The 14,302-nt window shown below is 58.5% G+C and overlaps 2 protein-coding genes across 2 annotated transcripts; one reads left to right on the forward strand and one right to left on the reverse strand.

Moving 5' to 3' along the window:
• Nucleotides 1-656: 656 nt before the first annotated feature.
• NPBWR2 (neuropeptides B and W receptor 2) lies at nt 657-1,760 on the forward strand. Its single transcript, XM_049650401.1, is given in 3 exon segments — nt 657-809; nt 811-907; nt 910-1,760. Coding segments are annotated over 3 exon segments (1,038 nt in total). The 5' UTR covers nt 657-719.
• Nucleotides 1,761-6,987: 5,227 nt separating this feature from the next.
• OPRL1 (opioid related nociceptin receptor 1) lies at nt 6,988-13,784 on the reverse strand. Its single transcript, XM_049650406.1, is given in 4 exon segments — nt 6,988-8,067; nt 8,164-8,519; nt 13,280-13,416; nt 13,418-13,784. Coding segments are annotated over 4 exon segments (1,371 nt in total). The 5' UTR covers nt 13,685-13,784; the 3' UTR covers nt 6,988-7,456.
• Between the last annotated feature and the right edge of the window lie 518 nt (nt 13,785-14,302).

Raw genomic sequence — 14,302 nt, forward strand, 5'->3', positions numbered from 1 at the left:
ACGACTGTAAGTGCTACCTCGGTTCCTGTCCCCACTTCCCCCGCCAGAGCTCCACGTCAACCAACGGGATCCGCCTCCCTCCTTCTCAGCTCATTGGCGCTGCCACCAGGCTGGAGACCTTGCCGGGAAGCCAGCTCCCGCTGAGGCTGTTGGCCAGGCAGGTCCCGAAAGCCCCCCAGGAGATCAAGAGCTGACTGGGACCCTGATGAGCACCCGTCCATGGGGGCCACACCTTCCTCCTCCACCCTTGCCACAGCCTGAACTGGCCTCCTCCACACGCCCACGGAGGCCACCAACCTCTGGCTCCATGTCATCGGACAGGTCGGCGGGGAAAAGAGCAGGTAGCCAGGCAGAAAGGGTGTGCGCTGTGACTGGGAGGGCTCTGGCTTCAGGACCCTGGGATTTGAAGGGGGCAGGGTGAGTCTGGGAGGCGTGTTTGCAAAGGCACTGCCTTGACCCCATGTAGAGTGTGCATGGGGGGCAGACAGGACAGGGAGGGGAGGATGGAGGGAGGCCCTGTGTGTCCTTAACCCTGGCAAAGTGGCCACAGCCTCTGCCAGAGAACTTGAGGCAGCTGCTGTTCCAAACGAACAGCCAGATCCCAGAGTTTCTCTTCTCTTTCTCAGAACCCAGCCCCAGGAGGCCCCCGCCCAGACTCCCAACTCCACAGCACCTCCCACCGGCCCCTGGGAGCGAATCCTTATCAGTCCCACCTCAGGATGCAGGCTGCTGGGCTGGATCCCCTTGAAAGCAGAGGCTTCCCCTTCCAGGCTGCGGTGGGCGCCAACTTCTCCTGGGACAACGGCACCCGGGCACAATGTCACCCTCCCCGAGCCGCTGCCACCCTTCTACGTGCTCCTGCCAACGGTGTACTCTGTGATCTGTGCCATGGGGCTGGCAGGTAACACAGTGTCATCTACGTGATTCGGAGGGTGCCCAAGATGAAAACAGTGAGCAACGTGTTCATCTTGAACCTGGCCATCGCCGATGGCCTCTTCACGCTGGTGCTGCCTGTCAGCATCACGGAGCACCTCCTGCAGCGCTGGCCCTTCGGGGAGCCGCTCTGCAAACTGGTGCTGGCCATCGACCACTACAACATCTTCTCCAGCATCTACTTCCCGGCCACCATGAGTGTGGATCGCTACCTGGTGGTGCTGGCCACCACGCAGTGCCGCCGGGTGCCCCAGCGCACCCTCCGCGGAGCAAAGATCACCAGCCTTTGTGTCTGGATCGGTGTCACCATCATGGTCCTGCCCTTCTCCTCCTTTGCTGGCGTCTACAGCAATCAGCTGCAGGTCACGAGTTGCGGGCTGATCTTCCCGCGGCCTGAGAGGGCCTGGTTCAAGGCCAGCCGCATCTACATGCTAGTCCTGGGCTTTGTGGTGCCCGTGTGTACCCTCTGCGTGCTCTACGTGGACCTGTTGCGTCGGCTGCGGGCCCTGCGGCTCCACTCCAGAACCAAAGCTCTGGGCAGAGCCAAGCGGAAGGTGACCACCCTGGTCCTGGCTGTGCTGGCCGTGGGCCTGCTCTGCTGGACGCCCTTCCACCTGGCCTCCGTCGTGGCCCTGACCACAGACGTGCCCCAGACGTCACTGGTCAGCGGCATCTCCTACGTCGTCACCAGCCTCAGCTATGCCAGCTCCTGTCTCAACCCTTTCCTCTACGCCTTCCTGGATGAGAACTTCCCAAACAGCTTCCGCAGCACCTTCCGGTGCTCAGGGGCCTCAGCGCCCTCTGCAGAGCCCCCGTGTGTCTGCTAGGAAAAGCGCTGTTCCCTTTGGAGGAAAGGCTCACCTGCTCACGTCCCATCGCCACCTTCTCCACACAGAGAGAGGAAGACCCGTGAAGGCCGCCCACCAGACCTGCAGAGACGACCGCGACATCTCTGCCACCTGGACAGCCCCTGGGCAGGCAGCTGCAGGGAGTCAGGTTCTGGCCCCACCCTGCCTGTCTGACCCCGGGCACGACAGGCATCCTGACTCTACTCACCTGCAGAGAGGCAGACAGACGACGTCCCCGGAGGCTCCTTCCCCGTCTTCCTGACAATCATAATCTGGAGGGAAAGAAACCCACACTGTGATTGCATCCCGGGGCCACCACTGCACTCCACACTCGGCACCCTTGGGCTGGCTCCTCCCAAGACTGTGCTGAGATGGCAAAAGTGCAAGCACCTGGGGCAGGAAAGCCAGGTGTTACTGCAAAGGCCACAGACTCAATTATCAAATAAGGCCACAGAATGCATTCTCATAGCTTGAAACTTGGGCGGCATTTCACCAGGAGGCCTATGCCCACTTGGTGTCCTCTCTTGACCCTGCATGCTGTGTGGCCCATGCCCCTTTCGTGCCCTCCATGTCATAGTCTGTGGCCACCAGGACCCTTCTTCCAGGACCTTTGGACCCCCACGGTCTAGAGGGGGCATCTGGTACTTGGATGGGCTGACATCCGGACCCCTCCTCCCTGGGTTGTGGCCTGGGGCCTAGATTCAGCCAGCAGGAGCCCTGTGCTGAACCTCTGGGGTCAGGGTGGGGACACTTAGCTGCTGGCTATTCAGAGACCTGAAGCCTCAGCCAGGCTCCCCCGCCCTTAGCCCCGCGGCTCCCAGCTGGTTCCATGCTTGGCGCTCTAGCTGTGCCATTCTGTGCATCATCTGGCATCTCCCAGGACCCTCCTCAGCTCATGGTGCCCCAGGCTGGCTTCAGTCCTCATGGCACAGAGCTCTGAGCTGTCTGTCCAGCTGGCATGCAACACCCACCATTCACCATCCATGAGGTGCCCCCCAGGGGGCGTGACTGCCGCCCTTCACATACTCCAGCTTCTCCAGTCACGTGGTCCTTAAAGCTCAGACCCACATCCTTTTCCCCTCCTCTCTGTCAGCCTGAAACAACTTACAGCCACCTCTGTGCTGCCTCGTCCCCGACGACACCGGAATCTACTGCCGTATGATGAATTTCCCCTGATCCTAACAGCTTAAGACAACATTTTATTATTTCATAGCTCCTGTCGCTCAAGAATTTGAGAGACGTTTTGGAGTAGTTCTGGCTCAGAGTCTCTCATGAGGTTGTAGTCAGGCTGTTGGGTGAGGCTCTGGTCACCTGAAAGCTGGACTCACATTGGGTCGCTGCTTCCAAGGAGCCCCTCACATGGCCCGGCGCACGAGGCCTCAGGTCCTCCCCACATGGACTCTCCCCAGGGCTGCTTGGGCATTGCCCCCGTGTGGCTGCTGGTCCCCCAGGGTGAACCAGTGGAGAGTGGGAGCCAGGAAGAGGCCTCAACACCATCTAAGACTGTCTTGGGGGGCACCTGGGTGGCTCAGTCGGTTGAGTGTCTGATTCTTGGTTTCGGCTCCGGTCATGATCCCAGGATCATGGGACCAAGCCCCACATTAGGCTCCCTGCTGAGCGCAGAGCCTGGCTAAGATTCTCTCTCCCTCTGCCCCTTTCCCCTACTCTCTCACTCACTCGCTCGCTCACTCTCTCAAAAATAAATAAAAACATTTTAAAAATTGGGGCGCCTGGGTGGCTCAGTCGATTAAAGCGTCCGACTTCAGCTCAGGTCATGATCTCGCGGTCCGTGAGTTCGAGCCCCTCGTGGGGCTCTGGGCTGATGGCTCAGAGCCTGGAGCCTGCTTCCGATTCTGTGTCTCTCTCTCTCTCTCTGCCCCTGCCCCATTCATGCTCTGTCTCTCTCTGTTCCAAAAATAAATAAAACGTTAAAAAAAATTTAAAAAAAAATTTTTAATTAAAAAATAAATAAAAATAAAAATAAATTTTAAAAGACTATCTTGGAAGCCATTTGCCACATTCTAATCATTAGAAGTCAGCCACTAAGCCCAGCCCACACTCGGGGCTGTGGACATTTTTTAAGCCACCACTAACACCCACATCTCTCACTGGAAGATTCTGGGACCTGTTTGGTCACTGCAGGGCGGACACCTCCGCCAGCAGCAGCCCCAATTAGTGCCTCCGCACTGGCCCTGCCGTGCAAGCTTCTTGAGGAGAGGAGCTGAGGCTCTTGACACGTCTTCTAAGACCGCGGAGGTGAGAGCGGGTGTGAGGTGCAAATGAGTGAGTGAACAGGGCACAGCAGTCACAAAGGCTGGAGGGTGCGTTCCTGACAAGCGGTGGGAACAGAGGGGCGGGGAGGGGCGTGGCGCTGCTCAGAGACTCCTCAACACTCGACCCTGCCCCCTTCCTTCGCCCCCGGGCCCCAGCAACACTGGGAGCACGGATGGCAGCGTGGCAGGGACCAAGGCCAATCAGAATCAGCCAGGCAGCCCGCAGTTCCCCGCCCCATCCCCACGTCCGATGGGAGGGAGGGTCCTCACGCCAGGCCCCCGGAGACCCCAAGGACGGGGGCGGGGGAGGGGGTGGCCATGGGCCAGCCGAGATGAGGGGACAGGTGAATCCTCACCAAGGTTCCACCCAAGCGAGTTGCTGGGTCCCCAGGAAAATGCCAACCGCCCGCCTCCCCCGCTGGTTGTCTCCACACCCTCCACTGTGACTTCCTGAGGTGGAGTGGGGGGAGAGAAAGGAGTGTCCCCAACCTCTGAGCTCGTCGTCCAGGGGAGGACCCGGGGCTCCCCTCGGCTCTCCAAATCTCCCAGCTAGGGCGGGCCGGCTCCGCAGCGCAAAGTCCAGAGGGCAGGCGAGCCCTCCGCCTCCCTAGCAGGTGCAACCCGGCCGCTGACCCCTGCCCGCAGCCCCGGCCTGGTCCACAACCTGGGCCTTCCCCCACGAACCCGCAAGGAAGGTTCAGCCGTCCCTTTTGCAGAGGTGAGGAAACTGAGGCTCGGAGGAACCAGGAGACTTGACCAACCCCGGGGGCTGGTAGGGGCGGAGGCGAGGGGGGCAGGTGGGGGGGGCAGGGCCACGGCCGACGCGGGAGGGGACGGAGGTGGGGACGTGGTGCGGGTGGAGGTGGGCAGCGGACGCCGTTGGGCAGGGGCGGACACAGTCCTGGAGAGCTTGGGTTGGGACCCTACGCCCACGGTCCTGCGGGCTACCTCACAGGCCCCTCACGCCTGCGTGGCGCGCCTCGTGTGACCCCTCACGGCCCATCTCCGCGCGGGTGCTCGCTGCGGGGTCGGCCCTGCACGGACCCACCTTGAGCTCCTCCATCAGCAGAACCACAACTGTCCTGAGCATTCTTCACGCACCTCTGCCCTATGGCCGGTCACTCCCAAACTTTTCGTTGACGCTTACTTTTGGTTTTAAAAGCAAAGTGCCCGTCATTAAAACTTGTACCAAACCACACATTGGCGCATCTGCCTGTGCCCAAACACCTCGGCCTGAGCTCGCCCTTGCTACCCCCTCTGAGGGCCTCTTTCTGAGAGGGTCCTCGGCCAGTAGAGTCAACCTGGGCAGAACAGGGTCCCCACAGGGGCCAGAGGGGCGAATCCACATCTCAGGGCCACCCGGGGAGGCTGTTCTTTTCATCTTCCATCAAGACCCCCCCTTAGACCTGCTCAAGGGAGGGGGAAGGGCTGGGGCAGGCAGGGGGCCTGCTGAACCTGTGACCCAGGTGGGAAGAGCACACCCCCACACTGGACCCGCAGGGAACCTCTAGCAGCCGGGGCAGGCTGGACGCACAGTAGTCGTTCAGGGAGAAACGGTTTGTGCTGGGGGAAAGGCAACAGACCTCCAGGGCATCGTGAACTAACTGGTCACATCCCTTCTCAAAGCCAGAGCCTGGCCAGGTGAGGAGCACAGAGGGAGTGGAAGGACTCACAGCCCCAACAGCCCCACCCCACAGGGGCCCAGAACACCTGCTCAGGAGGCAAGGGTTTATTACGGCCCTCCATGGGCCTAGAGGCATGATCAAGGTTGGTTACATGTAGGGGAAATCATGCTTGTTGCATGCATAAATACATGGAGATACATGTTACACCAGCACAAATTCACAAATCCTGCAGCCTTGGCAGGACAGTGCCCCAGCTGAGGCAGCCCCAGTGTCCAGAGCCCCACCCACCCACTGCAGCCAGCACAGCCCCATCCTCTCCAGGAGCAACCCCACAGGGCCAGGGCTCCCTGAAGCAGGAGAAGTCGGCCCAAAGTCAGTGCTTCGTGTTCTTTGCAGGTGCTTAAGGTCACCTGGCTGAGGTCTGCAGCTCAGCTCACAGGTGGAGGCAGAATAGTCTGTCCAGCGCTGGGAGAATTCCATAGTTTCTCTGCAGGAAGAGTGTTTGCAAAGTCACCAAACCACAGTTACATCTGCAGACCAGGGAGGGTGCTTCTCTGGTGACAACAGCAGGGAGACACCCTCCCCTCCAGTGTTTCCACAGCTGGACAGCCCTCACACTTGGCTCAAGCAGGCCCTGTCGAGCCCCACCCCTTACACCAGCTCTGCATGTGAAGCCATCCCGATGTGGCCCCAGGTAGGGTAAGTCCCGGCAGCAGGAAGCTCAGACCTGCCCCACAGACACTGGGAGGCTTGTAAATGAAGCAGGAATCAGTCACTTGGGGGGGGGGGGGCAAAGAAGACCCCATCCCCACTGCCACTCCTCTTCCACGGCCACCAGGATCCAAACACGGCGCAGGGTCCCGCCGGCTGCATAGCTGCTGATCTCTGATTTCAAGAGAGCCGGGGAGGACACACGGACCCCCAGACAGAGCATGGCAGAGCCCTCCCCAGCACCAAGCAGCCAAGACCAGGAACACAGGGCTGTTTCAGTAATGACAGAGTGGGGGCACCTGGGTGGTTCAGTTAGTTGAGCATCCGACTCTTGATTTCAGCTCGGGTCATGGTCCGGGGGTCGTGGGATTGAGCCCCACGTCGGGCTCTGCACTGAGCCTGCTTGGGATTCTCTTTCTCCCCCTCTGCCCCTCTCCCCCCCTTGCGTCCTCTCTCTCTCTCTCTCTCTCTAAAAAGAGAAACACAATTTTTAAAGAAGACATTTTAAAAAAGAAACAGCGGCCTGAGGTGATCAAGCAGCCCACAGGCCTTCTGAGCCGCCTCCGCACGCGCGGGCAGCACATCTGAGGCTGACAGTTCTTGGCGCTTCTGGAGGGAAAAGCCTCTGAGAGGCAGGTGGGGGACGAGAAGAGGAGCAGCTGAGGCACAGGCAAGTCCGTGCCAGCGGCTCTAAGCCCCGCTGCCCGCGGACGCCTTGCCAGCCCTCCAGTCAGTTCCAAGCCCAAGGAGACGGGGCAGCGCTCCACGCAGACGGCACGCCGCACAGGGGCACGGGGTGGGCACGCTGCTGTTACGCCTCCAGGTGTGTGCACGCCAAGAGCGCACAGGGTGCGGCGGGGCAGAGGCCAGAAGGGTCCCGAGGAGCGTAGGAGAGTTGGCGTGCGCTCTGGTCACGCACGCTCACCGCTGGGTCCTCGCGTCCCCTCTCCACCCTGAACCAGGAGGGCAGCTGTAGTCTGACCTGTCCCATGATGTCACCGGGCCCTCTGAAGCCACGGTGAAGTCTGTGAGTCCGGCGACGCTCAGGGCTCAGGTTGCCGTCAGCCTAGAGAGCAGTGACCTGGGTGAGCTCCGTGTTGGGTGTGGACGGGCTCTGTGGGCTGACAGGCACCATGGGCAGGTCCACGCCTAGTCATGCGGGCCGTGGTACTGTCTCGGAGGTCTTGCAGGCGAGGGCCACATCCTTGGCAATGCTGCGCACACGGTCAGACACCTGCATCTCCCGGCGCAGGGCAGGAGCACAGCAGAACTTTCGGAAGCAGGCCTTGAAATTCTCGTCCAAGAAAGCGTAGAGGATGGGGTTGAGGCAGCTGTTGACGTAGCCAAGGGCTGTGCAGAAACGCAGAATGGCCACTGCGGTCTCACTGCCCGGCTGAACGCCCAGCCCTTGGACCAGCACGAAGACCTGGACGGGCGTCCAGCAGCCCACGAACACCGCCACCACCACCAGCACCAGCCGCGTGATGCGCCTCAAGTTCCGGTCCTTCTCCCGGGAGCCGGACAGCAGGCGGACGCCACGCAGCCGCCGGATCATGAGGCTGTAGCAGATGGAGATGATGAGCACGGGGATGATGAAGGAGAAGAGGAAGATGCCGATGGCAAACACGGGGCCCCAGTAGTCCTGTGGGGCGGGGATCTCCACGAGACACTCAATCTCTGCAGGGAGAAACACAGGGTCAGGGTGAGCGAGCCGGCACGGGGCCCTCTGGGGCCAGAGGACGACAGCACGGGGGAGGGGGGCCACCCACTGACCTTCGTCCTCGACCTGCGCCGAGCCCATGATGGCGACAGGAACACCCACGACAGACGCCAGAGCCCAGATGGCCACGTTGACGGCCTGGGCCTTGCTGGACGTCCGGACATCGAGAGCGCGGATGGGGTGGCAGATGGCTACATAGCGGTCCACGCTCATGGCGGTCAGCGTGAAGGTGCTGGTAAACATGTTGTAATAGTCGATGGCGATGACTGTCTTGCACAGGGCATTTCCAAATGGCCAGAAGCCCAGGAGGACATCTGTGCCCTGGAAGGGCAGCGTCAGCAGCACCAAAGTGTCCGCCAGAGCCAGGTTAAAGATGTAAATGTTGGTGGCTGTCTTCATCTTGGTGTGCCTGCGGAGAGCACAGGGGGAAGGAAGACCTGGCCCAGTCCCTCTGGCTGGACCCGGCGGCGGAGGCCCGGGGGCCTTTCTTGTTGCCACCACCAGGAGCACCCGCCCCGAGACCCCTGTGGGAAGGCAGGCCCCCCGGCCCGGCACAAGGGACTTGGGGCACAAAACTGTGCTTCTGGCACACACAGAAGGCTTCCGAACCCCAAAACCGGTCCGCTTTGGGAAGGCTGGGATGTCAGGCAGCAGAGCACCCCTGTGACTCCACGTGGGAGCAAGGGGACAGGAATCTTCAGAAAAAGGACCAGTCCCCCTCCCTGCCTTCCAAGTCTTCCTGAAGACAGTCCACGGACTACGATGTTGGCCCTAGACACACCAGAGGTTCCTGAGGGCTCCAGAGTCTGTAAAAGCACATCAGAGGCCTTCCGACCCATGTTGTGGTCCGGCCATAGAGACAGGAAACGGCACCAGAAATGGGAGGTGTGCTAACAAGACCTGGCTGTATCCAAGGGACACAGCCTTGGGGACCTTATAGTTACGGAATAAACACCTGTCGAGTGGGGCACCTAGGTGGCTCAGTCACTTAAGTGCCCGACTGGCTCAGGTCACGATCTCGTGGTTCATGAGTCTGAGCCCCACATCAGGCTGTCAGCACAGAGCCTGTTTGGGACCCTCTGTCCCCCTCTCTCTGCCCCTCCCCCACTCGTTCTCTCTCCCTCCCTCTCTCTCTCTCTGTCCCTCAAAAGTAAATATATATTTTAAAAAATAATAAATAGGGGTGCCTGGGTGGCTCAGTTGGTTAAGCATCCAACTCTTGGTTTGGGCTCAGGTCATGATCTCATGGCTTCATGGGTTCAAGCCCCGCATCAAGCCTGCGCTGGCCGTGCAGAGACTGCTTGAGACTCTCTCCTCTCTCTCTGCCCCTCCCCTACTCGCACTGTCTGTGTCTCTTTCAGAATAGATCAATCAACTTTAAAAACTATCAAAAAATAATAAATAGCAAATAAATGCTTGTTGAATGAATCAATGTTATGATGGTGGCGATGGAGGTGGTGATTGTGGTGGGGATGGTGGTGGAGAGAATTCTGGTGATGGTGGTGATGATGGTGACTGTTGTGGCAGTGGTGCTAATTAAGGTGGTGGTGATCGTGGTGGTGGTGGTCGCACAACACCAAAGATGTTGCCGTCACCAGGAACACCAATGTTCCCTGTAAACTAAGCTTCCATAAGGGAATCTGGGTTCGGTTCTGCCTCTCAGAGAAGGATTAGAAAGAAGCACAAACAGACCTCAATTATGACCAAATAACAGCAACAATGACCACAGCGGCAGACACCTGAGCCAAGCTCTCACATGGATTTTATCTCATTTAAATTTCAAAGATGCGGGCGCCTGGGTGACTCAGTCAGTTAAGCGTCCGACTTCAGCTCAGGTCGTGATCTCACGGTCCGTGAGTTCGAGCCCCGCGTCAGGCTCTGTGCTGACATCTCAGAGCCTGGAGCCTGCTTCGGATTCTGTGTCTCCCTCTCTCTCTGCCCTTCTCTCACTCACGCTCTGTCTCTGTCTCTCAAAAAAAAAAAAAAAATGACTAGGGGCGCCTGGGTGGCTCAGTCGGTTGAGCGTCCGACTTCGGCTCAGGTCATAAACTTGCGGTGTGTGGGTTCGAGCCCCGCATCGGGCTCTGTGCTGGCAGCTCAAGCCTGGAGCCCGCTTCGGATTCTGTGTCTCCCTCTCTCTCCGCCCCTCCCCTGCTCATGCTCTGACATTCTCTCTCCCTCAAAAATAAATAAACATTAAAATATTTTTTAATTTCAAAAATGCTATTTTGATCCCCACTCTATGCAAGAGGACCCTTAGGCTCAGAGGATCTAAGTGGCCTTGAAAAGAGCTGGCAGAAAAGCAGAGAGGATCAAGAGAACTAGAAGACGAGCCACAGACAGGAGGAAAGATTTGCCAGAGATGCATTTGATACAGGCTGCTGTCCAGAATACACAAGAAGGCTTAAAACTCGACAATAAGAAAACAGACGAAGACTTTAACAGACACCTCACCAGTGAAAACAGCAACGAGATACTGCTACACGCCTCTTAGAACGAGCAATTTCCAGAACACTGACACCACGCGCCGGTGAGGGTGTGGGGCGGCGGGAGCTCTCATTCGTTGCCGGCGGGCATGCCAAACGGTGCAGCCACTTTGGGAGACAGTTCGTTGGTCTCTTACAAAACTAAACATACTCTTACCCTACGAACCAGCAATCACACGCCTTGATATTTACCCAAAGTTGTTGAAAACTTGTATCTGCATAAAAACCTGCTCACAGATGTTTATAGCAGTTTTATTCACAATTGCCAAAACTTGGAAGTGACCAAGATGCCCTTCAGCAGGTGATGGATTCGTAAACCGTGGTCCATCCAGAAAATGGAATATGATTCAGTGATAAAAAGACATGAAAAGATCTGGAAGAACCTAAGTGCATATTCCTCAGTGAAAGAAGCCAGTATGAGAAGGCTACACGCCGTATGACCCCAGCTACGTAACGCTCTAGAAAAGGCAAAACTATGGAGACAATAAAAATATCAGTGGTTTCCAGGGGTTGTGGGGTGTGGAGGGATGAACAGGCAGAGCACAGAAGATTTTTAGGGCAGTGAAACTGTTCTGTGTAATATTATGATAGTAGATACATGTCAAAACCCACAGGATGTACAACACTAAGAGTGAACCATAATGTAAACTATGGGCTTTGGGTGATTATGATGTGTTAACGTAGGTTCAATTGTAAAACTGAGTTGTAACTCGTTATAAAATGTACTAGTCTGGCGGAGATGTTGCTAACAGGGGAGACCATGCATGTTGGGGGGCAGAGGCATATGGGCAATCACTGTACCTTCCTCTCAATCTTGCTGTGAATCTAAAACTGCTCTAAAAATAAAGTATCTTTAAAAAAAGCAGGACTTGGGGCGCCTGGGTGGCTCAGCTGGTTGAGTGTCGGATTTCGGCTCAGGTCATAATCTCGAGGTTCGTGAGTTCGAGCCCCGCGTCGGGCTCTGTGCCGACAGCTCGGAGCCCGGAGCCTGCTTCCGATTCTGTGTCTCCCTCTCTCTCTCTGCCCCTCCCCCTCTCACGCTCTGTCTCTCTCTGTCTCTCAAAGATGAATACACGTTAAAAAAATTTTTTTTTTAAAGAGCAGGACTTGGAGCCGGGGTCCGGGACTGCAGAGGCAGTCCACCCCAGTCCACAGGCTCAGAATACACTGTGCTAATACTCGGACCAGGCCCCACACACCAGGGTCTCTGGGGACTGCTGTGGGCAAGACAACCTTCCCTGTCTGCTCTAATCAGGATGTGGCTCTGAGAGTCCTGATGCCACAGTGCGGAGGAGACACACAGAGAAGTGACGACAGCAAGAGTGAATAAGACCACCCCGGGGCGCCCGGGTGGCCCAGTCGGTGAAGCCTCCAACTTCGGCTCAGGTCGTGATCTCACAGTTTGTGAGTTCGAGCCCTGGGTTGGGCTCTGCGCTGATAGCCCAGGGCCTGCTTGGGATTCTCTCTTCCTCTCTGTCTGTCTCTCTCTCTCTCTCAAAATAAGTAAGACTTAAGAAGACAAAGACCACCCCAGGTTGCTGCACTTGTCACCCACAACCCACCCTCCAGCCACAGAGGGGCACGTGTGTGAGTCCAGTGCCGCGGGGTCCAGCACTGGGCACAGCCAGCTGCTCTTCCTGGCCCCGGTGTGAGCATGTGCACCATGCACCTCGCACACATACGTGCGCACACTCGCATACGTGCACACGCCAGTGTTGACACGTGCACACGCTCACATACATGGACCTGTTCACATGCACGGACAACCCTAACCGTGCATGTACACACACTCATGCCTTCGTATGTGCACACACACACTCGTGTGTATACGCTGTGCATGCCTACCCCGCTTTAAACCACACACGCGTGCACGCACACGTATGGCACACTGACTCGTGTGCACCCACTCCCACACATACGTGTACACAGGCACACATGTATGTGTGTGGCTCACACTTGTGTGCACTCCTGCACGTGTGCATTCACCTTTTGTGTGCGCGCATGCCTTGTGTACACGCTTGGGCATGTGAGCACACGTGAACACACACACATGCGCACGTCCTCACGCTGTGGCCCCACACCATCCCCACACTGTTCCCCTACGATGGACCCCGACCCCACTCCCGGCCACCCCTCTTGGCCACAGGGGCTTTCCCATTCTGAGCACAAACATGCCGGAGTCAGCCCAGACGGCAGCAGCGAACACGATGCTGGAGCTGAAGGCAAGGGCTTCGGCACCTGCCCCGGCACGGGCCCCGGAACCGGCCGGCGAGAGCTGCCTCTTAGGGGCACGGTGAGGTCCAGGAGAGCCTCACGCCGCGGCTCAGCCGGGAAGCTGGCCCGCAGCTCAGGTCAGGGAGCGTTATCTGCCAGGAGTCAGAGTGACAGTCCGTCTGGGGCACGGATGCACCCTCTGCCCTCATCAGGACGGGGGTGAGCAGGGCTGATCCTTTCCTCTCCCTCTCCCCCTAGTCAGGTGCCCCAACCCTGAGGACTCGGAGCATCCAGGACCTCAGGACTGACCCTGACCCTGATCCTGCCTGACAGGATGACCAGAAATGGAATGGGAAAAGTGGGAACCCCCCACCTGCCAGGCCCACCCAAAACAGCCCCCTGCCTCAGTTTCCCCTCTGCAGTAATGTGGGACTCACCAGTAGGGAACCTTGGCAGGTCCCCAGCCTACCTTAGGATGACATACATGACGAGGCAATTTCCCAGCAGTCCCCCAATGCAGACGGCCAGGTAAAGCCCTACGATGGTGACCTTGAGCCCAAGGGGCAGGAAGGCGCCGTGGCTGGCATTGAGCAGCAGGTTGGGGGGGCAGCAGGCTGTGGTTGGGGCTCAGGAGGGACAGGTTGCCCTGCAGGTGGCTGCCGTAGAGGACCTCCCAAAATGGGGCAGGGAAGAGGGACTCCATGCCACCTCCCTGCGTGCAAAGCAACCTGGTACCTAGGAGAGGACAGGGACACATGACCACAGCACCCAACACCCACCCGGCTGAGGCCTCCGAGCACAGTGTGTGTGGCCCAGCAGGCACGTGGACCCCCCACACATACACACAGGCAGCCACAGACGCAGAGGCATACATCCACACACAGAAACAATGGAGGCAAGCAGACACGTATGCACAGATGGGAACACGCAGAGAGGCATGTAAGTCTCGTCAGACCTGTAGACTCCCACATGGGGCGTGTGGATGTAGTTACACTCCAGGACATGTGTCCACCCACAGGGACTCATGGACACACGGCCACCCGTGTGCACACATCACACACAGAGGTGTCCAAAGCTGACCTCGTGCACGCACAGGCACAAGAGGGTCAGAGACATACCCAGAAACACCTGCAGCACAGGACCGAGGCTGATCGAGCACTCAGCTCCCTCCCACCCCTCCCCAGTCCTGCCTGAGAGCTGCAGTCTGTCCACACCGGGCCCCCAGCAGCTTAGGCCTTACCTTAGCAACCTCCGTGGGAGCCAAGACTGTGGGGATGCTAACCGTCAGCGCTGGCAGAGCAGGGCTGGGATCCCACGGCCCTCAGCGCCGGATCTGGACAGGGCTGCGGCAGGCGGCTGCTCCTTCCCTGTAGCTGCCAGACCAGACGCAGCAGCCTAGCGCGGAGCTGGGGGATGGGGAGGAGACTGCTGCTCCTGAGGGGGAGGGGCCACGCGGGGTGGAGGAGGGGGCCGCAGGGAAGGCGGGGGTCAC

Source organism: Panthera uncia (assembly GCF_023721935.1).
Source record: "Panthera uncia isolate 11264 chromosome A3 unlocalized genomic scaffold, Puncia_PCG_1.0 HiC_scaffold_11, whole genome shotgun sequence".
Classification (NCBI taxonomy): domain Eukaryota; kingdom Metazoa; phylum Chordata; class Mammalia; order Carnivora; family Felidae; genus Panthera; species Panthera uncia.